Source organism: Heteronotia binoei, chromosome 1, assembly GCF_032191835.1.
Source record: "Heteronotia binoei isolate CCM8104 ecotype False Entrance Well chromosome 1, APGP_CSIRO_Hbin_v1, whole genome shotgun sequence".
In the NCBI taxonomy this organism is placed as follows: domain Eukaryota; kingdom Metazoa; phylum Chordata; class Lepidosauria; order Squamata; family Gekkonidae; genus Heteronotia; species Heteronotia binoei.
Window position 1 is genome coordinate 205553957 of NC_083223.1, and position 24765 is coordinate 205578721.

The following is a 24765-nucleotide window of genomic DNA, read 5'->3' on the forward strand; positions in this document are numbered from 1 at the left end:
GAGATCCACCTTCCAATATTTACCCCATATGATCTTCTGGATTACTGTAGCTGCTGCCATTACACATGCAGAGAATGGCATGGCATCTAAACTACGGTTTATTTAGAATGCAGAAGCTCTTTTGATCTTTAGAAGATCTGTTTCAACCGGAACTGGGATCTTGTAGGAGCTCCTCTGTCCCCAGAACTGTGGTTCAAGAGAAAGAGGTGACAGATCTAACCATGATGGATACAGCTGAGGCCTTGTGGAACTTTTTTCAGAGAAACCTTTTCTTTCTGTCCCCCAACCTTTTTGGCACCAGCGACCGGTTTTGTGAAAGACCATTTTTCCACGGACCGGTGGGGTTTTCTTGCTGCCCCCACACCCACACCTTGTCCCTGCCCCCCATGGAGATCTTTAAATGAGGAGTAGGTGAAGGTCTCTGCCTCACTCCATGGCCTGGTTGCTAACAGGCTACGAACCAGGGGTTGGGGACCCCTGCTTTAGAGTGCTGGTGCTATCCTCAGGTAGGAGTAGAACAGATCTCAGATTGGCATCTGCCTCTGGGCAGTGGTGCCCTAATGCTTTATTTATGGAGCAAGTAGGAAACTTAATGATGATACCTTCCCGCACATATGGAGAAACTCACTTCCACAACCATCTCTTTAGAGAAAAAAACTGGTATTTTTCTCAATTATCTATAGCCAATACACACAGATGGCTTTTCTGCACAATGCTAGCTGGTCAGCATTTCTTTATTTAATTCTGAAGCATCCTTTTCATATAAAGTTCCAATGTGTATTTAGTAACACTGAAAATCCAAGATCCGGTATGAGGTATTTCAGTTTTCTAAACAGATGGAGCTATGGTATGGGTATGTGCCTCCTAAGAAAGATTTCAGTACAAACATGAAAATCTACACAGCTAGAACCTATAAGTCTTTTCTCCTTTGCACTGTTTTTTGCACAGCAGCTGAAGCATGTATATAAGTAGTCTGTCAACTTTTTCTGATGAACAGGGACCAGTTGTAGTGCTATCACTTAAGATGGTGAACATGTGAGCATTCCCTTGTGGGACAAAAGTCTCTCAATCCTGCATTTCTTTTTATTCCTGTAGGTTCATAAACACACTAGAAACATGCAGAGACATTCCATACATGGGGTAAGAAGTTGCACTATCACCATCCTTGCAGACACACTGTTAGCATAAATTGGACAATCAGTCTGAGTTTTGACACCGGAGATGCATACTGTAAGCAAGAGCAAAGTTCATACCACATGTTGGCATGAGAGTTTACAAGTGACCACACACAAAAGTTATTTTTTTAAAAAAACTAATAGGGCAGAGGTCCTACTTTGCTGGGAGCTAAAAGCAATTTCACAATAGCTCTCAGTTAAGAGGCAAACAAGCAAGCAGACTGCAGTAAGGTTGTCCCAATTTAATTAGCTGCTTTGCATGACTAAGATAAACAATACATTAAAATCTGTGAGGAATAAACACTGGTCAGCTTGACACGTGATCAAAGGCATTAACTGTATGAAACGTGGCATTTTCTTTTTTTAAAAAAAAGCATTCAAAAATTAATTTGTCAAGGCTCAAGTAACTTCGCAAATCTCTGAGAATGCAAGAGGCAAGGCCTGTGTGCACCACATGTTTGTCATTCCAATTATTTTACAGAAAAGCTTTCATCCCATGTCAGTTTTCAAAGCACTCCTGATGCTTCCATAGCAGGGCTTTTAAAGGAAAGGTTGAAGGATTGCATAGATTCAAAGACTCAGTGGGCCTCTAATTCCTTTTTGATCTCTATAACGTATGGATGATCTTTCCCATGTGCTATCTCCATGATAGCAATTGCCTGAAAAAAGAAAAAAAATACAATTGATTCAAACAGCCTTGGTTTATGAAATGTTCTCTTCAGGGACCCCAAAGAGTCAGAAACCTCTGACTGGGTTTTGTCCCCTTAAATGTATCCAATTGAAGAAAAAGCAGCTCATTTGATTGCAAATATCAAACTTTCTTATATACACAGCACCTTTGATCCTAAGAGATCAGCAAACCCAAGCCCTTTTTGAAAGCAAAAAGTTAAAGGACATTGTATGTACCTTTCTATCCAAACTTAACAGATTATCACTGTAAGACAGAACAGTTCTGATACCAGTTTGGGCCTGATGGTATTCAGAGAATTTGGGTGATGAGCAGGAGCAGGGAATGTGCCATCCATATCTTGAATGAACACAACCATACAGCTACCACTGCCTCTGCATTGCCCTCTGCTGGGGGCTTCTTGAGCCAGTGTTTACCTACCGAAAGACCCAGAGATGCTGGGAAAGGCAGCAAAGGTTTGGATGCTATGCATCCCAGCAAGTCACAGACAAGCAGTATGAAGGTCCTTGTCCCACTTAACAGGAGTTTCAGTGGCTCACTTGGGTTACATTTCATTTTTGAACTCCAGCAGGACTGGTTTGTGAAAGATTTGTAATAAAGTTAACTTTCTTAGATGTAAACATGAAAGGTATTAATGGTCTACACAAATTGTCACATTGATCCTTTCAGCTGATGAAGCCACAAATTAGAAGTTAATAGGAGTTGCTATCATGAAAGGAGCAGGATCAAGGCTTCTCTCAAGAAAAAGCCTTACAATGTGTGAGAACAGCCATCTTCTACAAGTCAGTATGTCTTACTCAGAAGAGAATGGCTGTTTGGTGGAAAGAACAAAAAAAATCAGCATGACTTCTTCAAAGGGAACCTTCATATCATCAGACTTTTGGAATTCTTTGCATACTCAGACATTCCAAAAGCCTTTGACGAAGTTCTTCATCAAAGGCTCCTGAATCAACTGAGCTGCCATGGGATAGGCAGACAAGAGATGTCTACTTATGAACCAATAACTGATTAAAGAACAAAATGCAGAGGGTGGGAAAACACAAACATTTTCAACATGGAGTTGCCCAAGGAGTTGGTGTTATTTAACCTATGTGTCTGGTCTGGAGACAGCAGAGTAGTAGTCAGGATTGTGGATGTCACCAAATCACTGAAGATGGTGAAATCCCAAACAGTTCCAAAAGGATCAGCCAAAGAATGTGTTTACAAAAATAATCCCAACTTGGGGATATGGTTTTAACCAGGGCTTTTTTTGTAGCAGGAACTCCTTTGCATATTAGGCCACACACCCCTGATGTAGCCAATCCTACAATAGCTTACGGGGCTCACAGTACAGGGCCTACTGTAACCTCCAGGAGGATTGGATACATCAGGGAGGTGTGGCCTAATATGCAAAGGAGTTCCTGCTAAAAAAAGGTCACTTTTAACAAATGAAAATGATGGCATGATATACAGTTTATATGTTTTGTTTTTCTGCTGATGATAACACTCGTCATGTTCTGGCTGTATTTTGAATCATGGTGTAGGAAATGCAGCTTTTAAAAAATATTTGTCTCAAGCACTGATTAACACTCACTGCCATGGCCTGGCTACCCTGGCCATTAATAAATATAGCTCAACTGGCATTTAGATGCTATGCAAAACAAGTGTCATGTATAAGTTACCACCCTTTTCTTGTGTCTTTCAGTATGAAATAAAACCCCCAATTTGCCAAAGCTTACCAATCCAAAGCTTGCCACAGGGTTTTTCCAGCTACAGAAAAAAAATATTTTGACTACCATATGCACTAACATTCAAGTTAGCTACTGAAATGCAATCTGCTTGGTGCCATATGCCAGCTTCCACAAGAGCCAAGAACATTCAGTTTCTGAACAGCTCTTGATTGTACACAGACCACAGAAACTGAGGGTGACTTTTCAGTAAGGGATCCTGTTGGGAAAACCATATGTATGAATTAAACCAAACTGCTGCTTGCTGCCACCTTAATAGAAGGCGATGCAGAACGGGTAAAAAGAATCAAAGCAGGTGCAAGGGGACCATGCCTAGATTCAGAATTCTACAATCACCATGTTGAGTATGGGGAAGAGAGCTTGAAACTCTTCTACTTCAACAAGAGCAACTGCCTAAAACATAAATGAAGAAACAGAGGATAACAATAAAGCCAAAGGTCTACACAGGTGCCCTTAAAGACCCAACAACTGACACAGATAGTCTACAAGGAAAATTATACCTTTGTCAGAGCTTTAACACCAGCAGCTCTGTTTTCCAGGCCCATGTACAGTCTTCCAAGCTTCAACCACATGGAAGCCACGTTGAGGGAGTACAAAGGGTAATGTTTACTGTTAGGAAGGGAAAAAGGCAACAGAGCTTGAAATTTCAGTTATGCACTTCTGTCTTGGTCTGACACAAGCCCCTGGTCATCAGTGCCAAGAGGCCCCTCTGCCTTCTCTTCATGTACTGGTAGTTTGATCATTCCCAGTATTTTTACAAAGATGACCTTTGTCACTCAGCATCCCATGAGCTTCAGCAGAGTAATCCCATACAATGAATTTCGGCTGACATTCTGGTCATTAATCCAGCTGAAGCAGTGGCAGCAAGCTAGGCTACCAGCTTAGAACTTCGGGCTCTGTGCCTACAGAATCTAGGTGAGTCACTGGGGTGATAAATCTGATTTGGACCTGGAGGGGGAAATGTGCTGTTGTATTTTGCCTATCACCACTCCCTGCCAGCTGATCTATGACTTCATGCTGGCATCCAGTTCAAAGGGAGTGGAAGCATGCCTCTCCAGAGAGGAGAGAAAATCATGCCCCAAGATGATGGTTTGCCAAAAAGCCTCACAACTGGCCCATGTTCAAGCATAGTGTATCCAGTGTAGCTACACAATATTTTGAGTTACACTGCTGACAGATGTGCTTTTTCTGCACAGGCTTTATAGTGTTGAACAGCCTTACCAAAGGGCTGCAAATTGTACCTTTTATAGCTAAAATGGCTCAAAACACAGAGTCTGCAAAAATAGCAACATACCCTTTCTCTAAAGGCAAAATTGAAGGGGAGCATATAAGGAGTTGCCTTACACCAAATCAAGTCACTTGTCTCTCTAGTAACAGTAGCTCTCCACCATCACAGACAGAACAAAGTCCAACACACATACAGCTGGAAATGCCGAAGACTGAAACTCAGTCCCTACGATGGCAAGCATGTGTTCTGCCATTCAGCTATGCCCTAAATTTTCACATTCTAGGTACAAGCATGGAGGCAAAAGACATCAGGGAGCTCACAGGTGCTGCTGACTATATTAAAACACATTTGAAATATGTTGTTGGAGAAGAATTTTACAGAGACCATGCACCACCAAAAAGACAAATAAGTGGGGTTCTAAATCAAATCAAGCAAGAACTCTCCTTAGAAGCTAAAGTGACTAACCTGGGGCTATTATATAGATCACTTTATGAGATGACAAGAGTCCCTGTAAATGGCAATAATGCTAGGAAAAGTTGAAGACAGCAAGAAAGAGGAAGACCCAATATGAAGTGGATTGATTCAATAAAGGAAGCCACAACTTTCAGTTTGTAAGACCTGACAATGGCTGTTAACAAATAGGATGTTTGGAAGGTCATTAAATCATAGGGTTGCCATAAGTCAGAAGCAACTTGATGACACACAAAACACAGATTTTCTGTGACCAGGAAAGCTCAATTCAGAAAAATCACAAATTACACAAATGCTCATTTGCTGTAGTATTTGGTTTCACTTGAGGCCAGCTGCATAAGAGTCCTAGCACTATGATGCTATGTATGGAAAGGGGGAGAATCATTAAGCTTTTTGTGACTTAAGGTAAAAGGGAGGAACTAGAAAGTGGCCCTCCCTTGTCAAGATGGAAGACTGGAGAAATTAGGAGGACACCATTACTACCACTTAGCCAAAAGAAGTGGGCTTTTATGGAGCTGCAAGTAAGGCAGCTGTGAAAAAAAACAAAGTGGTAAACTAGTCAAGCCTACTGGAAGTAGCTAACATCTGTTTCTGCTGAAAGCCATTCAACCAACCTGAAAGCCGATACAGGGATACTTACTTAGCAAATAGTTCACTTGTAATTACTTGAAGAAAAATTGCTCATGAAAATCTCCCTAGCCCCCCTTTAACATTCAGTTTTCTGCCCCCTGCCTTGATAACAGCTAACCAAGATTGCTAACCACTCATGACTTCACAGAAGCTAAGCCAGCTGAAGTCAGAGAAACCAAGTGTTTGTGGCTACTTGCAGAACTGTGGTTAGAATGCCTTACTAGAACGGTGTTCAAAACGTCACTCACCCATAAAGCTCATTGGGTGATCTTGGACCAGTTCCCTGTCATCTTGGATGTGAAAATAAGGGGGTGGGGGTGAGCTCCTTAAAGGAAGGGTAGGATAAAGAAAATCAAATATGAGAGAGACTGACTAATTGACTGACTGACTGACTGATACATGGCTTCTGAGCTGACTGGCAAAGAAGAAGAGCAACAGATGTGGAAGTCAAAGGCAAAAAAAACCCCACTCTAATGACAGAACAAATATTTGGAGACAGATCTAAGGAGAGATTTTTCTAGAAGTCCAACTCCATTGTGTTGAATTTATACAGAAATTCCCTCACCAAGGCTTGCTCACACAATGATAATCATCAGAAATTTATTACCAATGCCACTGGAAACTGTCACATAAGGATATGGCAAATTGTAGGCAAGCTTCGTCCACACTACTTTGCTGATTTTCTTGGGTCAACTTCGGTTGCATTAAGCTCTAAAGAAAATTGTGACACCCCTTAACAGACAACATGTTACTGGGTTTTATTCACTTTTTCTCAGGGAAGAGAGAGATCACTAATGCTGCCAAAAACAATACATACATAGATCACATAAAATTAAATGCTTTTCTTCAAAAACCATTGCTTCGTTCATATGCAAAAGTATGCAATTAATTACAACCAATATGATTAATCTATTAAATTGGCTCTTACTCAAATGGCAGCCCTATTCCTGAACAAGTAAATCAATCAGTCTATTGTGAGATAAACAGGTTTGCATTCTTTTAGATACTGTCATTTCTGCACAGTGCTGGCCTATAGGAAGAAGCACTACCTAATGAGATCCCATTATTTGATTAAACCCAAAGATGCATTGCAGGTACTTCTGCTTACCATACTGTTCCTAACTTTCTCTGTAATCGTACTTTACCTGTATGGTTTAATAATCTTCTGTCCATAGCGTAAAGCACCTTCCCAGTCTTGCATGTAGAGACAGACTCCCATGGCCTGATACATCATGTGCAGCATGTACACATTACTCTCTTCAAACACACAGCCCATCTTGTCCAGGCTACGCTCACAAACCTCCAGCAGTTCAGTTGGGGGTAAATCAGGAGTCAAGGAATATTCAGACAGGACCACAAGTAACAACCGCTTAATGATTACAGACTTTGTACCTGTTCCTTAAAAGGGCAACCTTTATATGCACCTCCCCCCACCCTTCAAAATACATATTCCACACACACACACACACAACCTATCATCATTTTTTGTCTCTGGTTTCTGGAATAAAGTGAGTGTGATACTATTAGCCATGACGCCCCACAGTTTCACCCTGTTCAGAGGCCGTGTACCTCTAAAACTAGATGCTGGTAACTAAGGGTTAAAGCCAAGACTTCTGTGAATGCCAACAGTTTTAGCAGAAGGGACTTTTGTTGCCTTCCACATTCTTCTACACTCCCCAGCATGCATTCACCCATCCCAAAAAACTCCTGATGAGGTTTTGGAGCCATCCAGAACAAGTCTATTTCACAGGGACCTGCAACAAAAAGGAGGGACCTGCAACAAATGGCCCCTCTCTTCTGTCAACAGAGCAAATACCGTAAACAGAAGGAAAGCTTGCATAAGAGGGAGAAAAAGGTGGATTTGTGACTATTTGCTTTCTTCTGTAGTCCCTCCATGCTGCACTTCATAGTGATCTGGAATGCTCCTAATCTTCAATCATGTGATTTCTGGAGGAGGGTGGAGAGAAATACAGAGGAAAACAGAGGGCAGCAAAAATCCCTTCCAGAAATAGTTTCCAGAAAGCTTGACTGAAACCTGCTGTGGGGCTTTCCAAAAGCACCTAATATTCTTGAAAACAAAAAGCAGGGCAAACTAGACCCTTAATCTAATCTAGAAAGATTAGACTGACAACAAATATTTGACATTGAAAATATCAAGATTTTTTTTGTTGTTGTCATACAACACTGTAGAAAAATTAAGAGGAAGTCTACAATGGTTTATTTCTTTAGCAAACACTACCTATTTATTTTACTTCATTTATGCACTACTCTCCTCCCAAATGGGGACAAAAACTGGTTTATAACATTCATTTCTTCTCTGTTTTATTATATTTTATTTGTACTCAACCCCTTTAAGGTTTTTATGGTGAAAAAGTACATTATAAATACATGGCACCAGAGAAGCCTGAGCCAGCAAAGGTCAATGTACTTGGGGTTTAAACCCCGCTGAAAAAGGGAGTGCACATACAAAAATCCATGGGACAATTCCAGAGCATGTGGTCAGAAACTCTTTATTGACTGAAGTTTTCTGGTTTTATGGAAGTTAGTAACTAGGTAATGTAACAAATATCTTGAAGACTGACTGAAACAGATTATCTCACTTGAATGTTCAAAGATGCGTTAAATCAATGAGGCTTGTTTCCCTCTTGGAATGCAGAGTTTTTGTAGCCCAGTCATTTGTTCTTTGTTTAATCAGCAGCATATAAAGAAATACATGTTCAAGAAGTCAGTTGAAAATGAATTTCTACATGCTTTGCCCCTATGCTAAGCAGTTCCAAAGGGAACATATTGGCTACAGCTTTATACACATGAAAACAGTTCCCTACAAAAAGAGCACACAACAGGGAAGGGGAGGGAGAATCCTGGAAACAGCACTGGAAATTCATTTTTGGACACCCCTCAACAAAAATGAGGCTCCTAAATTGAATGTAAAGTTCTATTTTATGGAGAGACAGAGAAGAGAGAGCACCAAAGGATATATTTGTAGTGTTTGGCCCTCCTGAATTCTTCAATCACATTTCTGGCATATTTGATCATATCTCGCACAGCTTCTGCTGATGGAGGCTCATTCAGCTTACGGATTTCGAGTTTATCTTTGTCCTGGGGGAAGAGTTACGAGAGAGTTAGAAGAGCTGTTCCAGCTCTAACACAAAAAGCAGATCCATGGAAAATCTGGCAATAGCTAGAAAAAATTAGGGAGCTTTATAAAGAAACATAATTTTTTAGAAGAATTGGGGGGGCAAGCTTGTAATCTGACTCCATTCTCTCCCACATTTTCACTAAAATAGTATTTAAAAGTACAGTCTAAGGTTATTTTAAAAACTGGATAATTGTTACGGGTGCACAAAAGCCCTTCCACAAGACTCTTCAATATTGTGCTAAACAGACCAAATGCAAGTGCAGAGCTCAGAAGGGACAGAGAAAACTGCAATTTCCAGTCACTTTTGCAAACCTTGTCAATTGGAAACAAAAAACAGGTTGCACAGAACTGAGCAACAGCCTGCTATGTCAAACCAGTGCCCTTTCCCCAGATTCATACTGTCTGAAAGACTGTTCCATAATGCCTGAAGCTCACCAACTTCTTCACCAATTCTGTCATTAATTAATGAATTCATAATCTTGAAGTTAGAGTATTAAAAAGCTCTTACACAAAACAGCAGAATGTACCTTCCTATTTCCTGACAGACAGGAGTTCCTAAAAGAATTGGATGCTAGTGATCCATTTGCACATCCATCCTCCCATGGTCTTCCAGGCACAATCAAGGTGCTGACACCAACTCGTAAAAGCCCTAAATTGCTTGGGACCTACATACTCTCTGCCTCCTGCCACACTGTATCACAACAAACAGGAGATCTCAGGAGGCGCAGGAAACCATCAATGATAGTGTGATATCACTTATGGGGAAAACTTGGCTCTCCCAAAAGGGACATCAGTCTTCTCTAGGAATCACCAAAAATCCTACAATTTTACCAGAGTTGCTAGAGAGCCATGGCTTCACTCCCCCCGGGAAGTAATGTCACACCACAGGCTCAGAAACCATTTCATATTGTGCCCTCTTAGAGTGGCAGCAGGAACATTAAAACAGGTAAGGCATCCCTGCCCTCACTGGAGGAATGGCATTTCTACCCACAACTGCCCGTTTACACATGGACACAGAGTCCTTTATTACTTTTAACACAGTGGTTGTCTTCAGCAAAAGGATATAGTTCTTTCTTAGAAAATGAAAGAAGAGGCCATAAAACCTAAATAAGGATGGTAGGAAATATGTGGCTAACCAGAACCTGTATTCAAATCTCAGCTCAGTCACAGACATAATGGCTATCTTTGGATAAATCACTTCGACTCGCTGTACAAGTGGAAATTAGAAATCGGTTCTTTATGTGACATAACTGTTCTTATTATAGGCACGATATCAACATTATATTATTTTATTTTAACCCTTTTCCAAAAAAAAGCTCAAAGCATTAATAAATGATGAGAAAGAAAATAAGATGAAGAATACATGGAATTGTTGCAGGCAGATTAATACAAGCCTAAGTAACAATGTATACAAGTCAAGTATTAGACAAGATTACCTTTTCTTTAGTAATGCATTCTCTACAATCACAAGTAAAGAAATAGGAGTCTCTTAACCGATCATTTCTGTCTTCTGTGGGATACAACAAGTCAATGTAACTGGTAAAAATCTAGAGAAGAAAGATTAAACGTTTTATTAAAACACAGATTAGCCACAAAAACCTTCAAATACACAAAGTGTCTGACACACAATCAATCTTGTTATTACATCCTAGAAATCTGTATCCCAGGAACTGATGTAGACAGATTGGCTTTTGTTAAGCACTGGTGAAAGAAAGTGAATCTCCTCAAAAGAAATACAAAGGAGGTTCACAACCTGTGTAACAGAGTGTTGTCACTGATGAAGAACATGCATTTCAAGCCAAAGCCTAGTAAGCTGTGCCACAGGTTAAGTTTTAAGGTCACCAAGACACCTGATCATTCTCTTGTTGAGGCTATCCCTAACATTCTACAGTAATAATCCTACAAGGACAACTTGATTTAAGAAAGTATTTCTATTCCCAACTGAATCTAAGATTTCCCCCCTAACATATCAATCTGGAATGGATATAGAGAAAGAATTCTATATCATCATCAATACTCTAAAAAGGTATATTAAAGATCTATTAAAGTCAGTGAGAATTCCAAAGTGGGTGGATTTCAGTGAAGCAATGCAGCATGAAACTGTCAATTTTCAGGCTATTTATATTTAATATTAGACACAAAAGAATGTCCTCATCTGAACCTGTCTATGCAAGAAATCCTCCCACAATACTCCTTATTCTCAAAGGTGCTGGTACCAACATTACAGCGTTTTGGCATGGACTACATCTGGACCAAAGCCTAGGGAAATGACAAATCAGATACTGGAACTTTTTCAAAAATTCACAAAAAGAACCATATTTCTGTCTTTTAGGAATAGAAGACAATTGTTTTCCAATTGAAGGCAAGGAAGGAATAAAAAAGTTGCAAATTAGAAGAGTGCAGGCTTATATGTGAGTGACATTCAAGAAACTAAAGAGACCAATTAGATCCCAGTATGAAAAAATATGCAAAATATTGTAAGCATGCTTGTACTCATACAACATGTGAAATAAAGAATAAAAGAAACATTTTTATTTCTAGAAACAGTTTTGTAAAATATTTTTATTAGTATGTTCTGAAAAAACACTATCACTATGCATAAATAGAGAAGAGTGACAAACTCCTGCATCTCAGTTGGAAAAGCAGTATGTTATTCTAAAAAAAATTCCTGATAATTTCATTGTGTTCTAAAACAAGAAACGGGTGGTTTTTTTAAAAAAGACAGTTGTGTTGTGGTTAAATGCTTTTATATATGTCAATAGATAATATTGGGCACAGACTTGGTGCTAGAAGATTGTGTGTGGCAACAGAGACACAAGCATTTCATACACATTTGTTGATTTAACTGTAGTTATTCCACAGGGTAAACAGCTGCCAAGCTTGCTCTGGCAAGGAAAATGTCGTTTTCACAGAAGAATTTTTAAAAAATCATACATACACATACTTTTTTCCTCTTCCAAAACACACAGAGATATCCTCTCTGTGTATTTTGATACAAATGTTTAAAAGTGCTGGGGAGTTCTAGTTCTTTATGATTAATCCTCATTTTCAGAATTTTTACTTAAATATAAAACTAAAATCAGCCTGGATTGAAAAGCAAATGCACATTTGCTCTACCAGCACTGTACAGTTTCCATTCAGTCTGCTCTTGTTTTTGTCATGTCCTTCACCTTCTTTCAACATGCCCAAGGCAAGTTGATTTTAGTTAGATGTTGCTTGTTTTTATTCGACAGCAAGTGCATCTCAATTGCTTTTCTCCAGGCACAAAAAATGGAAGCCGATTTGAAACACACATACGCACGCGGAGTGTGCAATTGTGACAGATTTCTTATGTAATAACTATATTGAACCAGAAGGTGGAGGCAAAGGCCATGCCACTGTTTTGTAAGGAAATTCTGTTACTACAGCTATGCTCTGATTACATGCTAGGCACTCCCTTCCAGAAGTTCAATAATAGTGGAGAACAATACTTATTGGGAAGTGTTAACATTATCAGTTCTTTGGTATGGAACTTTTATCTTAGCATAACAAATTAAAGCATGCAAGGAAGTAAATTTTCCTAAAGAACTGGGAAGGAAAGACACTTTCTGATATCTGCAATACAGCAGAAATGAATGATATCATTGTCACCTGAATGCATTCAGAGAAAGATGCTTTTGCAGGGCAGGGGGTGCCTGGCCCATTCTCACTGCTCCCCTTAGGAAGGGGTGGCCTTAGAACAGCTGTTAATTGCAGAGGATTTTATACCTCTGTGCTAGCTTCTTATGCATATGTAGAGAGTTGTTTTCACCTACATATCATCCGCTAGAATCCAGGCCATGAAGTAGACATGAAAAAGCCACATTCATTAAGAACAGTGCAATGGCTTCTTTGGCTTTTTCACCAACTCTCCAGTGATAGCAAAGGTTGTGCATATGCTGGGCACCATTACAAAAGGAAGGGCTAGGGGGGAAATGAGAAGAACCTGGTATCTTTCTTTAAAAAATGAATGGAAAAAAATCAAGAAATCTAGGGGAGCTCTGAGGGGGGAAACTCCTATGAAATACTTTACTTTGAATAAAACACTTGTTATGGACAAGATTTTACTCAAAATGTATGACAGGAAAAAGTGAGGACATTTTGGATGGAGAACTAGGAAAAAAATCCCACAATTTTCCTTTCTTTTCAAATAAGTGAAATGGTTATAGCATAAAAAAGCATGAGGACTCTTTTTTCCCAATTTTTCCAGGAAAATGGGCAATTCTGTGGGGACACTGAAAAAACTCTCATATGACATATACAGTCATATGAGGGCTAAATTTGCACAGGAAACAGCAGCATACAAGTCTCATCCTTTAGTACTAGATACATTCAGGCCTCAGATTCAGAAGGAGCTCACAGAAGCACAGCTCCTGAACCTTTCTGAGAGTTCCCCCTCTTCCTCCCCACCAACCTTGTCCATTGAATAGTAGGTGCAGCTGCATAACAATCCCTGGATTAGGAGAGCGGGCAGCCAGTCAGCCACCAGGGGCTTTGCCACGCCTCTAGCAGCCCTCATTAACCCCTGGAGAAGCCCACACACCCCTTTCTCATGTGATTTTGGGTGGCAGGTGACTTGCTGGCCTTTTGACTGGGGGGGGGGGGCAGCCCAGGAGAGCCTCAGGCAAGAAGAAGAAGAAGAAGAAGAAGATATTGGATTTATATCCCGCCCTCCACTCCGAAGAGTCTCAGAGCGGCTCACAATCTCCTTTACCTTCCTCCCCCACAACAGACACCCTGTGAGGTGGGTGGGGCTGGAGAGGGCTCTCACAGCAGCTGCCCTTTCAAGGACAGCCTCTGCCAGAGCTATGGCTGACCCAAGGCCATTCCAGCAGGTGCAAGTGGAGGAGTGGGGAATCAAACCCGGTTCTCCCAGATAAGAGTCCGCACACTTAATCACTACACCAAACTGGCTCTCCTTGGCCTGCTTGGGCTGGCTGGATCTCTAGCCATTCCAAGCAGGCCTCACTCACATAGGGCTCTCCTTTCTTGCATCAGGTTGCTTTGAGCTGAGGGGAATGGCATATGCTAATAAGCTCCACCACCTATTTTTCGAGAAAACAACCCCTGGATACATTTGTAATTTTCCTTGAAAAAAACTAAGGCATTTTTCATTTTAAATTCCATAAATATAAAATTGTATATTCTAATGAAGTTACAAATGAGGCATTTTATGTTGTTAGAGCATCAAAATATGTTTAGAAGAGAAGAAGATGAGAAGATATTGGATTTATACCCCACCCTTCACTACCCGAAGGAGCCCCAGAGCAGTTTACAATCTACTTTCCCTTCTCTACCTCCACAACAGATACCCTGTGAGGTAAATGCAGCTGAGAAAGCTCTGACAAAAACTGCTCTTGAGAGGAACAGCTCTGCAAGAACTTGTGACTGACTTAAGGTCACATCAGCAGGTACATGTGGAGGAGTGGGGAATCAAACCCGGCTTTCCCAGGTAAGAGTCCACTCATTGACCCACCACACCAAATTGGTTTGATACATTTGATAGGAAAGTAAATATTGCATACATTTCAATTTCCCCCACCATTTCCATTTCTACTTTACATCTCTAGGCACAACATACTTATGCACTGTCCCCAGTGCCAAGTAGCCCTGCATCTGTAAACCTTCAGATTCCCAAAGACAGAGACCTGTCCCCTTATTTATCAACTTGTTTATGTCTCATGTTTGCAACATACATTATCTGCCTGAACCAACATAACTGTGTTATTTTTCACATAAAATATTCTCATAAGACATGTGTCCTTCCTTCCCCTACCACTCCTAAACCAATTTCCTGTGGTACCAGAGTTATGTTCCTCTAAGGTAACATTCTATCTACAAATAGTTGTTTGTGCTAATTCAGTAGGAATAACAGAAGTACTGGGAGGGCGAGGTACAGCTTATGATTTTACACATCTCAAAGAACAGACACTAACCACCCTGGTGTTAAAAATGCAACAAAGGCCCATTTGACGCACTGGGCAGAACATATTTGAAGTTGCCCTCGACATATTTTGAAAACTGCTTCAAACAGAATAATGCTAGAGATATACAAGACTCTAAACATGGAATTTCATCAACTCCCCCCTACCACCCCCATTAACATTTAGTCAGACTTTTCCTGGTCATTTCTTCACCTACACCAATAGCAGTCAATGATGCGGAGCTGAGGGGAAACAATGTGGCTAAGTCTAAAAATAAATTATGAGAAAGAAGAGAAAAATCAACACATTGCTGTCCCCTTCTGATAGCAGCCCTGTGACATCAAGCAGGCTGTTTCAGCCCAGGAGAATGAAATCAGTCAGGCTCCAAAGGGAGGCCACTGATCCCCACCATTTAAAGTCACAATATTTTAACAGTACTTTATAAATGGCAAATACCAAATACTGGTGTGTGTGTGTGTGGGGGAGATGTACCACAAAAATGGAATTACACACTGTAGGTACAAGTGTGAGCACATTCAATAGGAGCTGTACTGGTATGAAGTACCCATCTCAAATATTCACTGCATGCACACATCATTACCTCATCAGCAGGTTCAATATCCTGAACTGCTCTCACTTCAGCCACTGTCCCTTTGTAGGTAACAATCACATTAGGGCAGCAACTGTGGTTCATAAGTGCCACACTAAAAAGACAAAAGGAAACTTAATGCTAGTCCATCAGTAACAGTCTAACCACAGGGAAAAGCTAAAGAATAGAGATAACAACAATAAATTAATGTTTCTTTCAGAAATACTGCAAATTATTATAATGGTGCAACCTTCTGGCTCTACTCACTAAAAATTTGATCTGAGACAGTAAAGTAGAAGAGAGAGAAAAACTAGGGGAAAGCATATTAATTTGAATTTTGTAACAGCAGTCCAGGCCAAAATAGCCAATGACTTTAAGTCAGCTTCAAGATGGACAGTTGAAAAGGATACATAGCTTGGTTCTCCAAAAAATGCATGCAGAAAAGACCTCTGGCTGGTTTCCATCTTAGGACAGAGAGCTTTTATGAATATAGCGACTGTAACAGCAGGGATAAGACCTTGGCCTTGAACATCTGGAGTATCAGTAACCCTAGCATCCTACCTTACTTAAGATGCTTATTTTTTTTTAGCTTTGTTGATTATTCATAAGTTTCTTTTAACTTTTGAGACTGTTGGAGCATATAGTCTAGGGACTTTGGCTGTATATACATATATCTTTATTTAAAATCCTATATTTTCTATCTGCAGTCCTCAGTTCTCCCATGCAGGCATAATTCCTCATACTATGCCCAGTGGCAGAGTGGAAAGTTAAGAACCCGGGGCAAATATTGGAAGTGGGGATAGGGAACAGAGTTGGAATGGGAATACTTTGCCTTTGCAAATAAGCTATAATTTTCTGTACATTTGTTGTTGGAAATACAGGAGACTGCCTTTGTTTGTTTTAATATACCACATCTAAAACACTTACTCAGGGAATATCGCAGACCCCAAGTGAGAAAGTTCTTCATCTTCAATGGTGAAGCCATTACAGTTAACCTGAGAAAAAGAGAAAGAAACATTCAGATCTTGGGAATTAAAATCTGCTAGCTTGTTTAACAGAGCATGGTAAGTGACCCTATTCCTCTATGCCACACTGATTAATCTGATTAGAATGTTGCTTATTCTTAATCAAGTCTTGCTGCTGAGCGACTAGCTTTATAAGTAGGAAGGTCAAAAGTTATTTACAATCTAATTTTGCAGTGATGGAATAGAAAGATTAAGAACTGGGCAGCCACACCAAACGGATGCAGCATCCTGAAGGAAAGCAGCAGAAAAACAGCCCCTTGGGAGAAGAGAAAATATATGTATAGGTGATGTTACATTCAAAATTGAAATGGGAGTAAAATAGAAAAGGCCAGGTCTGAATCCATAACATTTACTGTAAGTCTGGCCTCGACTAGAATTTAGCCCAAGAACACAGAAACTTTGGCTACAGTCGGAAGGGAAAAATCAAAACAGCAGGGATGGGGACTGCACAGATCTCTAAATAAATAGCTTACTGAGGCATCAAGAGCTATAGCAATATAAAAGCATACTGAATGCAATGAAAGTGCTAAATCTTATTTTTTTTTAAAAAAAAAAACTGTATAGAAAAATTAAAATTGGCAGCTACAAATGTGTGCCTTCCTCCTGCAAGGGACATACGTGGCTTAGAAACAAAAAAGCAGAAGGATATTTGGAAGGCATAGATTAAAGATCTATTCTAAACTCTATAGGAAACACAGATCTATGAGGCACCACACTTCCAAAAGCACATGAATGCTTTTCAGAAAAAAAGGTCATCCAGAACATGACTCTATTCTCATTCTTCAGTGATTTAAACACCTACAGTGACCAATTGTACCCAAGCACCATTGTACACAGTGCCCTCCTAAGCTGAATGGAAATGGAATTTTGGTACAGAAATGCTTTAATTGCTGTTTTCTCCTTTAGTAGTGAGAACATCTGCAGTGACATGAACACTGCTTCAGTCCATCTGCACCATTCTATTAGAAACAATCAGGTAAGTGGGGGTGCAAGTCCAAATGCAGCACTCAAGAATTACAGGTGTCAGCAGAGGGGACTGATCAAGGATCAGTGCACAAAATGCCACACAACTTTAGCAGGGGGGTTGGTTTTATGGAAAAGTTTCATGCACTTTTGATTTAGTGTGAAACTGTAGGCCCCAGAATCCCCACATCTGCCCCTGGGATGTAGCCTACGCAGCTGACCAAAGCATGACTTTATGCATCTTACTTGGGCAAAGAGGACCACAAGAGCCTCATTGTCAGGGTAGTCCATGTGCTTTGAATAGAAGTGATGGAGAGCAGAGATGTCATTCTGAATCAGCTCCTTTTTTTCATTGTCAAGCTTATCAAGATCTGTAAATGGAAAATACAATTCTGTTTTGATAGATCACTCTGCTTGTTAAATGCAGCAAAATCCACTTCAAACTACCACTATTTAAAGAGGGGAAGGTCTCTAACAAAAAGAAAAGGACATGATGGGCACTACGGTGAATTGTTGTCCTCCTTCGGGACCTTGCACAAATGAATGATGCCAGCAACAGCAGCTACCTGTTTGGTGTGTGAAGAACTTCATCTGTAAGATGGACAAATAACCATCACCTTGTAATACCTGTGAGCTGTTCTTTTCATGGGCTTGTCAGCAGACCTGCAGTTAATGCTTAATCTTTTCTTTTTAAAGCATCCTTGTTTCCAAACAGGTACAGATAACATTACATTCCTTGATCAGCAAACAGTTCTTCTAAAATGAGACACATTTGTTCAGCAAAGACAAAACATGTTCTGCACTCCCAAGGAAAGCAGATCTGTAATTTGCTCAAGAGGTTGGGCTTGCAATGGCTATTTCCATTTGTGTAGCTGCATAGATGTTTGCCACCTGCCTTCCAGTTCACAGGCTCCTGGTATTTGTTTTTCCAGCAACAATCAAAACAAGAGATTCTGCACCTGCACTTGTTCCACAATGGCTTCATGCTACAGGCTTGTAAGAAAAGATGTGCTTCCTTACATTTTCACACTTGAAAGGTCAAGTGATTTATGCTGCTTGGAACATTTCCTTTATATAGCAACTGTGTTTACCTGTTCTGAGTTGCTTGAACATAGCCTGTTGCACAAAATAAAAATCCTATGTGTCAGAGGTATTTGTAAACAACAAAAGCAGCAACAACAAAATCCACTGGATTGCCTAAACCCTAGAAACATCCAATGTGAAAACCAAACTGAAACAGGCTCATTTTTTCAGCTCATTGGCCACAAGAATTATGCACAAAAGCATGAGATGGAGGAAAAACCCTCAGAGGAATGCTAAAGGAATATACTGCAAAAAAGGATATTGAGGGGTTACAATACACTTGTGGATGAAAAAACAATAGTATACTCACAGACAATAAAAATATGTGTTGTGGACATTAAAAAATTAAGACACGAGCTTCTCAATTACAAGCTGAGGCTGCCGTATTATGACTAGAAATGACATTGAATGTATTTTGCATTCTGTATAGGAAAAGTCAATTTTCACAAGATGTTCAAGCCAAGCTTTGGTAAATACCTTTTTATCACTGGTTCGGTATTGAGTGAGGTGGATGGTATCCACGCAAGATTCATTAACAGCACAGGACAAGTGTCACTTGGTCTTGCTGCGTACCCACAGTCCAGAAGCAAGGCCTCTGATGAACTGATATACTGAAATAATCTAGAAATGCTAAAGCCAGAATTTCAATATTGTCCTTTCTCTCTCTTTTTTTAAATGACAGTTTGTTAAGCCAAATTGACAATATAATTAGTGGTGTTATTTGCAAAAAATGTATTGAAGTTGTTATGCTGCTTGTTAAAACACCTGTTCTTTTCTTCTCAGAGTTAGATGTGAAGCTGAATTTAGTCATCACATCTCCAAGTATTTCACAAAAGTGGCAGGCAAGCTGAAGACACCATTAACTCTCTGATATGTGGATCAAAGCCCCTGCTTGTCTCCCTGATGTCACTAACCAAGCAAGAGAGCAACACTACATTTCTACACCAACAACTTTAGATTGCTTAGGCTCCTTAGCAGTTGCTCACTTTCTAGCTCTGCCTTGAAGGGAAAAAATAATTTTAGAGGGAAGATGCAAGAACCTTCTCTCCTTCCTTGGTTCACTTCTGGAGCATTCATGACACAAAATTTCAAATACAATCACGGAGAATATATCAGACTTGACTGGCAGCGACAGATATGCAACTACTCCCTGGAAAGGCCTGCAATTAGCCCCAAAGACACTGTCACCACCAAACAACTGCAGCATCTTTGACTTTATGCCCCCTGGTAACAGCACTGGCTGTTTAAATCCTGCAACATTACAGTCTACAAAGTCACCCTAGTTGGCAGGAAAGCTGAGGAGATACTATGTAATTAAGAGGTCAGAATTTTAATTCTCTTTTTACACCACCTTAAAAATGCGACAGAATAAAACTGTTGTTTGGTTCCCACACATGTACACAAAAGAAGATTTTGTTCAGTTATTGTAAAGCACTTTTTGAACTTCCTATGGAAAAGTCTTGTCAGTTTCCAGTCGTTTCTACTTACGGGATTCAAACTCTTTTACAGAAAGGAGTTTTTCTGAGTCAGTTCTTTCAGGATGTGTTTTCTGTTAATGGAAGAAAAAAAGACACTGATGTTTTCAAAAATCCCCCAGATATCTCACCGACTAATTCTCAGTTGTTCATTCTAAGATAAGAAATCACCCATCTGCTTCACAAATGCAGGTCAACCAACATCATTTTATTTTTAATTTGCCTACACTGCATATGAAATTAACCAAATCTAATCCCAGAATGCCCATCAAATTTACACACACCAACAGAATAAGTATTTATTTGAAAACACATCGCTTGTTTCAAACTGCAGACTCCCAGAAAGCAGCTAACAGTGGCAAGCAGTCAGAAGGCAGACTTTGCTTTGAGGAAAGTGAATAATCTCAACGTTGACAGAGTTTAAAAGGAACACTCCAGTGTTGGCCTAAGGCCACTTCTTTGTAATCTTGGCCATTAAATAGGGGTTTGCAGGTGGCCCAACAGCTGAGGTTCAGGGACTATGGTTTGCATATTTAGCTTTCATATGCCACACTGGGCTCCCTCCCACTTCCCTGCTAGCTATAAAGGCACAAATTTATTCCAATGACTTTTCATCATTAAACATCTAATTTTGTTTGTGGATCACCAGTAGACTGTGCTTTAATTTTAAAAGAAAAAGAAAAGAAAAGCAGTGCAGGGGGGTAAGCCTGATACCTTCCCAGCAGGTCTTCCAAATCCTCCCTCTACACTACATCTGGGTCACCGTTGTCATATAAGCAGTTCTCAAAAGTAATTTTCTTCAAAAGGCATTTTTTTTGGGGGGGGGGGCAGTTCACAAAGAGAAGTGGGTGCTTTACAACAGCATAAAACACAGTGACCTTGAAACTTACCAATCCCATTTGCTCCCTGAAGATACTTTCTGAGAAACACGTCTCACCTTCCCAAAGTCTGCACTGAAGGAAGCTCTCTATATGAACCTCTATTAGTTAAGACCTGCAAGGAAACCTTACCTTTCTCTTGTTGTATTCCCATACTTGGAGAGCTCCCTCCAAAGGGAAACTTGAGTGAGCCCTTTGCCACAACTATTGGTGTGCAATTTTTAAAAATTCAGTATTGTTTTGTTAGGATCTATTGGACCCAAAAGAATTTTGGTATTTCCAAAACATTTCAGATCCCAATGCTGGGATAGACCCTAGAAGAAAAATACTGTTGTTGCTATTGTTTTAAGTCAGCCTATCATGGGGCTGGCTTGGCTTATCCTGCAGCCTGGTATAAACTGTGCTGCAGGAAAAACATGCCACAGGAAGATTGCTGCCCGAGGAACACAGGACATGGCTGCAACAGCTTTTTCTGCAACATGGTTTAAACCAGGGGACCCCAACCCCCAGGCCGCGGACCAGTACCGGTCCGTGGCCTGTTAGCAACCAGACCGTGAGTTGTATAATTATTGCATTATATATTATAATCTAATAATAGAAATAAAGTGCACAAAAACCATCACCCTCCCCCGGTCCATGGAAAAACCGTCTTCCACAAAACTGGTCCCTGGTGCCAGAAAGGTTGGGGACCGCTGGTTTAAACCACACTGTAAAACAAACCAGACCCAGGATCTGTGTGCATCAAATCTGCATGCTGCGGGGAGATTACTCCCTGAGGCATGTAAATCCTGGCTGGTATGGTTTTTCCTCCAGCCTGGTTTAAACTGCGCTACAGAAGGAACTGGACTCAGGATCTGTGTGCCTCAGGGAAATCACTCCCCAAGGCATGCAGATCCTGGCTGGGACAGCTTCTCATACAGCCCAGTTTAAACCAGGCTGCATGAGAAGCCAGCCCCAAGTCAAGATGACAGGAACAGTTTGTTTCTCCCAGCACAGTTGATCCTAATCCTCAGGTTGTGTTCTGCAGTCTCTTTAAACTTTAAAGGGACTGCAGTACAAGAAGCCTGACAAACAGCTGAGACATGGGAGTAATCTGTTCCTGCCTCTCCTCTGTTTTTGGATCTACTGATAATTCCCAAATATATCTGGGATTTTTTTCCAGTTTTCCTGAGACATTTGGGATGCCAAATATACAAAAAAAATACCAATAAAGAACTGAGATGCCCAATCAGCTTGGTCACTCCAGGCTGAAGAACCTGGTCATCACTGATATGAAGCTAAAGCACTTGAGCTTTGTGAAACTGGATCTCTAAAACTGAAAACAAAATTTGCGCAATCCTCTACTTCACACAGCATCCTGATATTCCATCTCAGGTTATCACCCAGGGCCAAACAAGAAGTTTGCTTGGGTTTCCTGAACCCAGCTCAGGAACCAGCTCAGGTTCCCTGCAGCCATACAGCAACTGCAGAGAATGGGTCATTAAAAATAAAGTAAAGTCTGTTTGGGAGAGGACAAGCTCTTGCCCCCCCCCCACCCCTTCAGCCATTTTTCCATGCCTAAACAACTCTGCTAAGTTATTTCCCTGTTTTTGCTACTCTATATGCACAGAATATGCCAAAAGGGAAATGGCTGGGGAAATGTGAGTGCTCTTCCTCCCTGTTGGCAACATTCTGAGGGCAAATGGTCTTTGCATTGTCTTTAAACAGCCATTCCCCATGGCTGCTGTGTGGCTATGGGGAACCTTAAAAGCTAAAAGAGTCATTGATATGATTTTAAAAACCTTAAAACCACGGAGCTCCAAAACAGCATCCAGCAATGGCCACCTTCTGGAAGTCAACCTCTCACTCTATGAGGAACCCAGAACCAACTCTGGGTTGACCAAACTCTAAGTGAAATCTTAGGTGAAAGAAACAGGACAAAACAGTAATATTATGATGGTTCAGCAAATTTTTTGCTTTCAGAAGAGTTTACAATAAATGAATTTTGATGGAAGATTTAATGGAGAACAAGGAAAGAGGGAGGTTGTCCAATAGCATTGCAACTTAGGAATAGATATGCAGCAAGAATGTAACATTAATTCCCCGAGCAGCTGTCAATATGACATAAACAAGAGGATTAAAAGTGAATTTTTCAGAAACAGCTGCTGATTTCTTTCCTGGCCCTTTCCTATCCATCTTTCAAAACAAAAACCAGCACTCTTTCTGAAACCTTGGGCTTTGCTCACCTCTTTGGCAAGAATCCGTGCAGTGAGTCTCACTGTCTCAGAGGGATTCCAATTCTGTCCAAATGCACACATGGCAGAGCACTCCAGCTTGTGCATTGGCCAGTCCTGCTTCTGAAAGAGGAAAAAAAAATTGTGCAGTTGTACTTTGTAAATGAGAAGAGGATGCTCTGCCTAACCCACCAGAATCTGGAGGTCAAACAAAATATGTTTCCTTTAGGAAAAAAAGATGACACTTGTGAAATCTTAACTAAAGATGGAACAAACCTGAGTATTGATATCATCCCATTTAAGAGATGATTCAGGACACCCCCAAATGCAAGAGGGGTTGAGCAGCTGCCAGGACTCTACCCAGTTAAAAGACCACAGACCAAGAGTTAGTGCTGCCATATTGACTGTCACTTCCCATAGGCCCTAACTATCTCCAGATAGCAAAAGGAAATGCTGTGTCAAGTCTAGCTGGGACATTCTTCACTTCCTCACAATACTTTGCTCCTAAGCCATTTTCACAACCTGTGCCTTCACTTCCTGCCTCCAAAACTTCGATAAGTTGTCAAGAGTCTCAAAAAGGCAGAGCCATTCAACTGATGAGAAAATGGAGGGAAAGACCATTGCTGTTTCAGTATTTAGAACTCATATAGCCTTTTCATTGTTAAGACATGGAACAAATTTGAGAAGTGTAATGATTTTGAAAAAATGATGAAGGCTGGTTCATCTTATAAAGAATCAGCCTGCATAATTTGTCAACTAATTTGTGAAAAGATGGGGGAAAGATATGGGCCAAGAAATAAGGCAGGCTGAATGGAATGAATAGATACAGCCTTTATGGTCAGGGGCCTGCATATCTCTCCCCATATGAGCCCCTCCCTGGGCTCTGAGGTCTGCTACACAACATCATTTTGTGATCCCTAGTCCTAAGGATCCCCAACTGGCTTCAACGAGGGCCAGGGCCTTTTTGGTCTGGGCCCCAACCTGTGGAATGAACTCCTGCTGGAGATCCAGGCCCTGCAGGACTTATCCAGGTTTCGCAGGGCCAGCAAGATGGAGTTCTTCTGCCAGGTTTTTAACTGATCAGCGGGTGTCCTTTGAAAATCATCACTTCCCCCAGCACCTTATCATCATGGTGCTTAAGTTGTGGTGACAACTACCAGCCTACATGCTGTTGCGTGGTTTTGCTGCCAGCGTCTGAACTCTGATTTGGTAATATCTGTTTTATGATGCTGTTTTAATTTTGATATGTGGTTTTTAATTTTAATATGTTGTTTTATTGTTGTAACATGCCCTGAGCCCGCTTGCGGGATAGGGTGGGGTAGAAATTGAGAAATTAAATTATTAAATTAAATTAAAAGGTATGGTTGAAACTTATTTTAATGAATTTGAGAGAAAACTTTAGAAAAATACAGATCCGATAGTATCTAACACCTCACCACCTATCCAGGATATCATCATTATCATCACAACCTTTATTGGCATAGCAAACTAAATAAAAAACAAGAGAGAAACATAACACATATCTCTCCCTTTGGAAGC

The 24765-nt window shown here is 40.5% G+C and overlaps 1 protein-coding gene across 1 annotated transcript in view; it reads right to left on the bottom strand.

Moving 5' to 3' along the window:
• Nucleotides 1-1065: 1065 nt before the first annotated feature.
• Nucleotides 1066-24765, bottom strand: part of SMYD2 (SET and MYND domain containing 2) — a 70810-nt gene continuing 47110 nt past the window's right edge. Inside the window, exons 3-12 of the mRNA XM_060246868.1 lie at nt 23239-23349; nt 20149-20209; nt 17824-17948; nt 16517-16584; nt 15602-15704; nt 10495-10605; nt 8898-9018; nt 7065-7239; nt 4091-4199; nt 1066-1834 (exon numbers count right to left, since the gene is read on the bottom strand). Of these exons, the coding sequence (XP_060102851.1) occupies nt 1754-1834; nt 4091-4199; nt 7065-7239; nt 8898-9018; nt 10495-10605; nt 15602-15704; nt 16517-16584; nt 17824-17948; nt 20149-20209; nt 23239-23349 (1065 nt within the window). The 3' untranslated portion in view covers nt 1066-1753. The remainder of the gene's footprint in view (nt 1835-4090; nt 4200-7064; nt 7240-8897; nt 9019-10494; nt 10606-15601; nt 15705-16516; nt 16585-17823; nt 17949-20148; nt 20210-23238; nt 23350-24765) is intronic.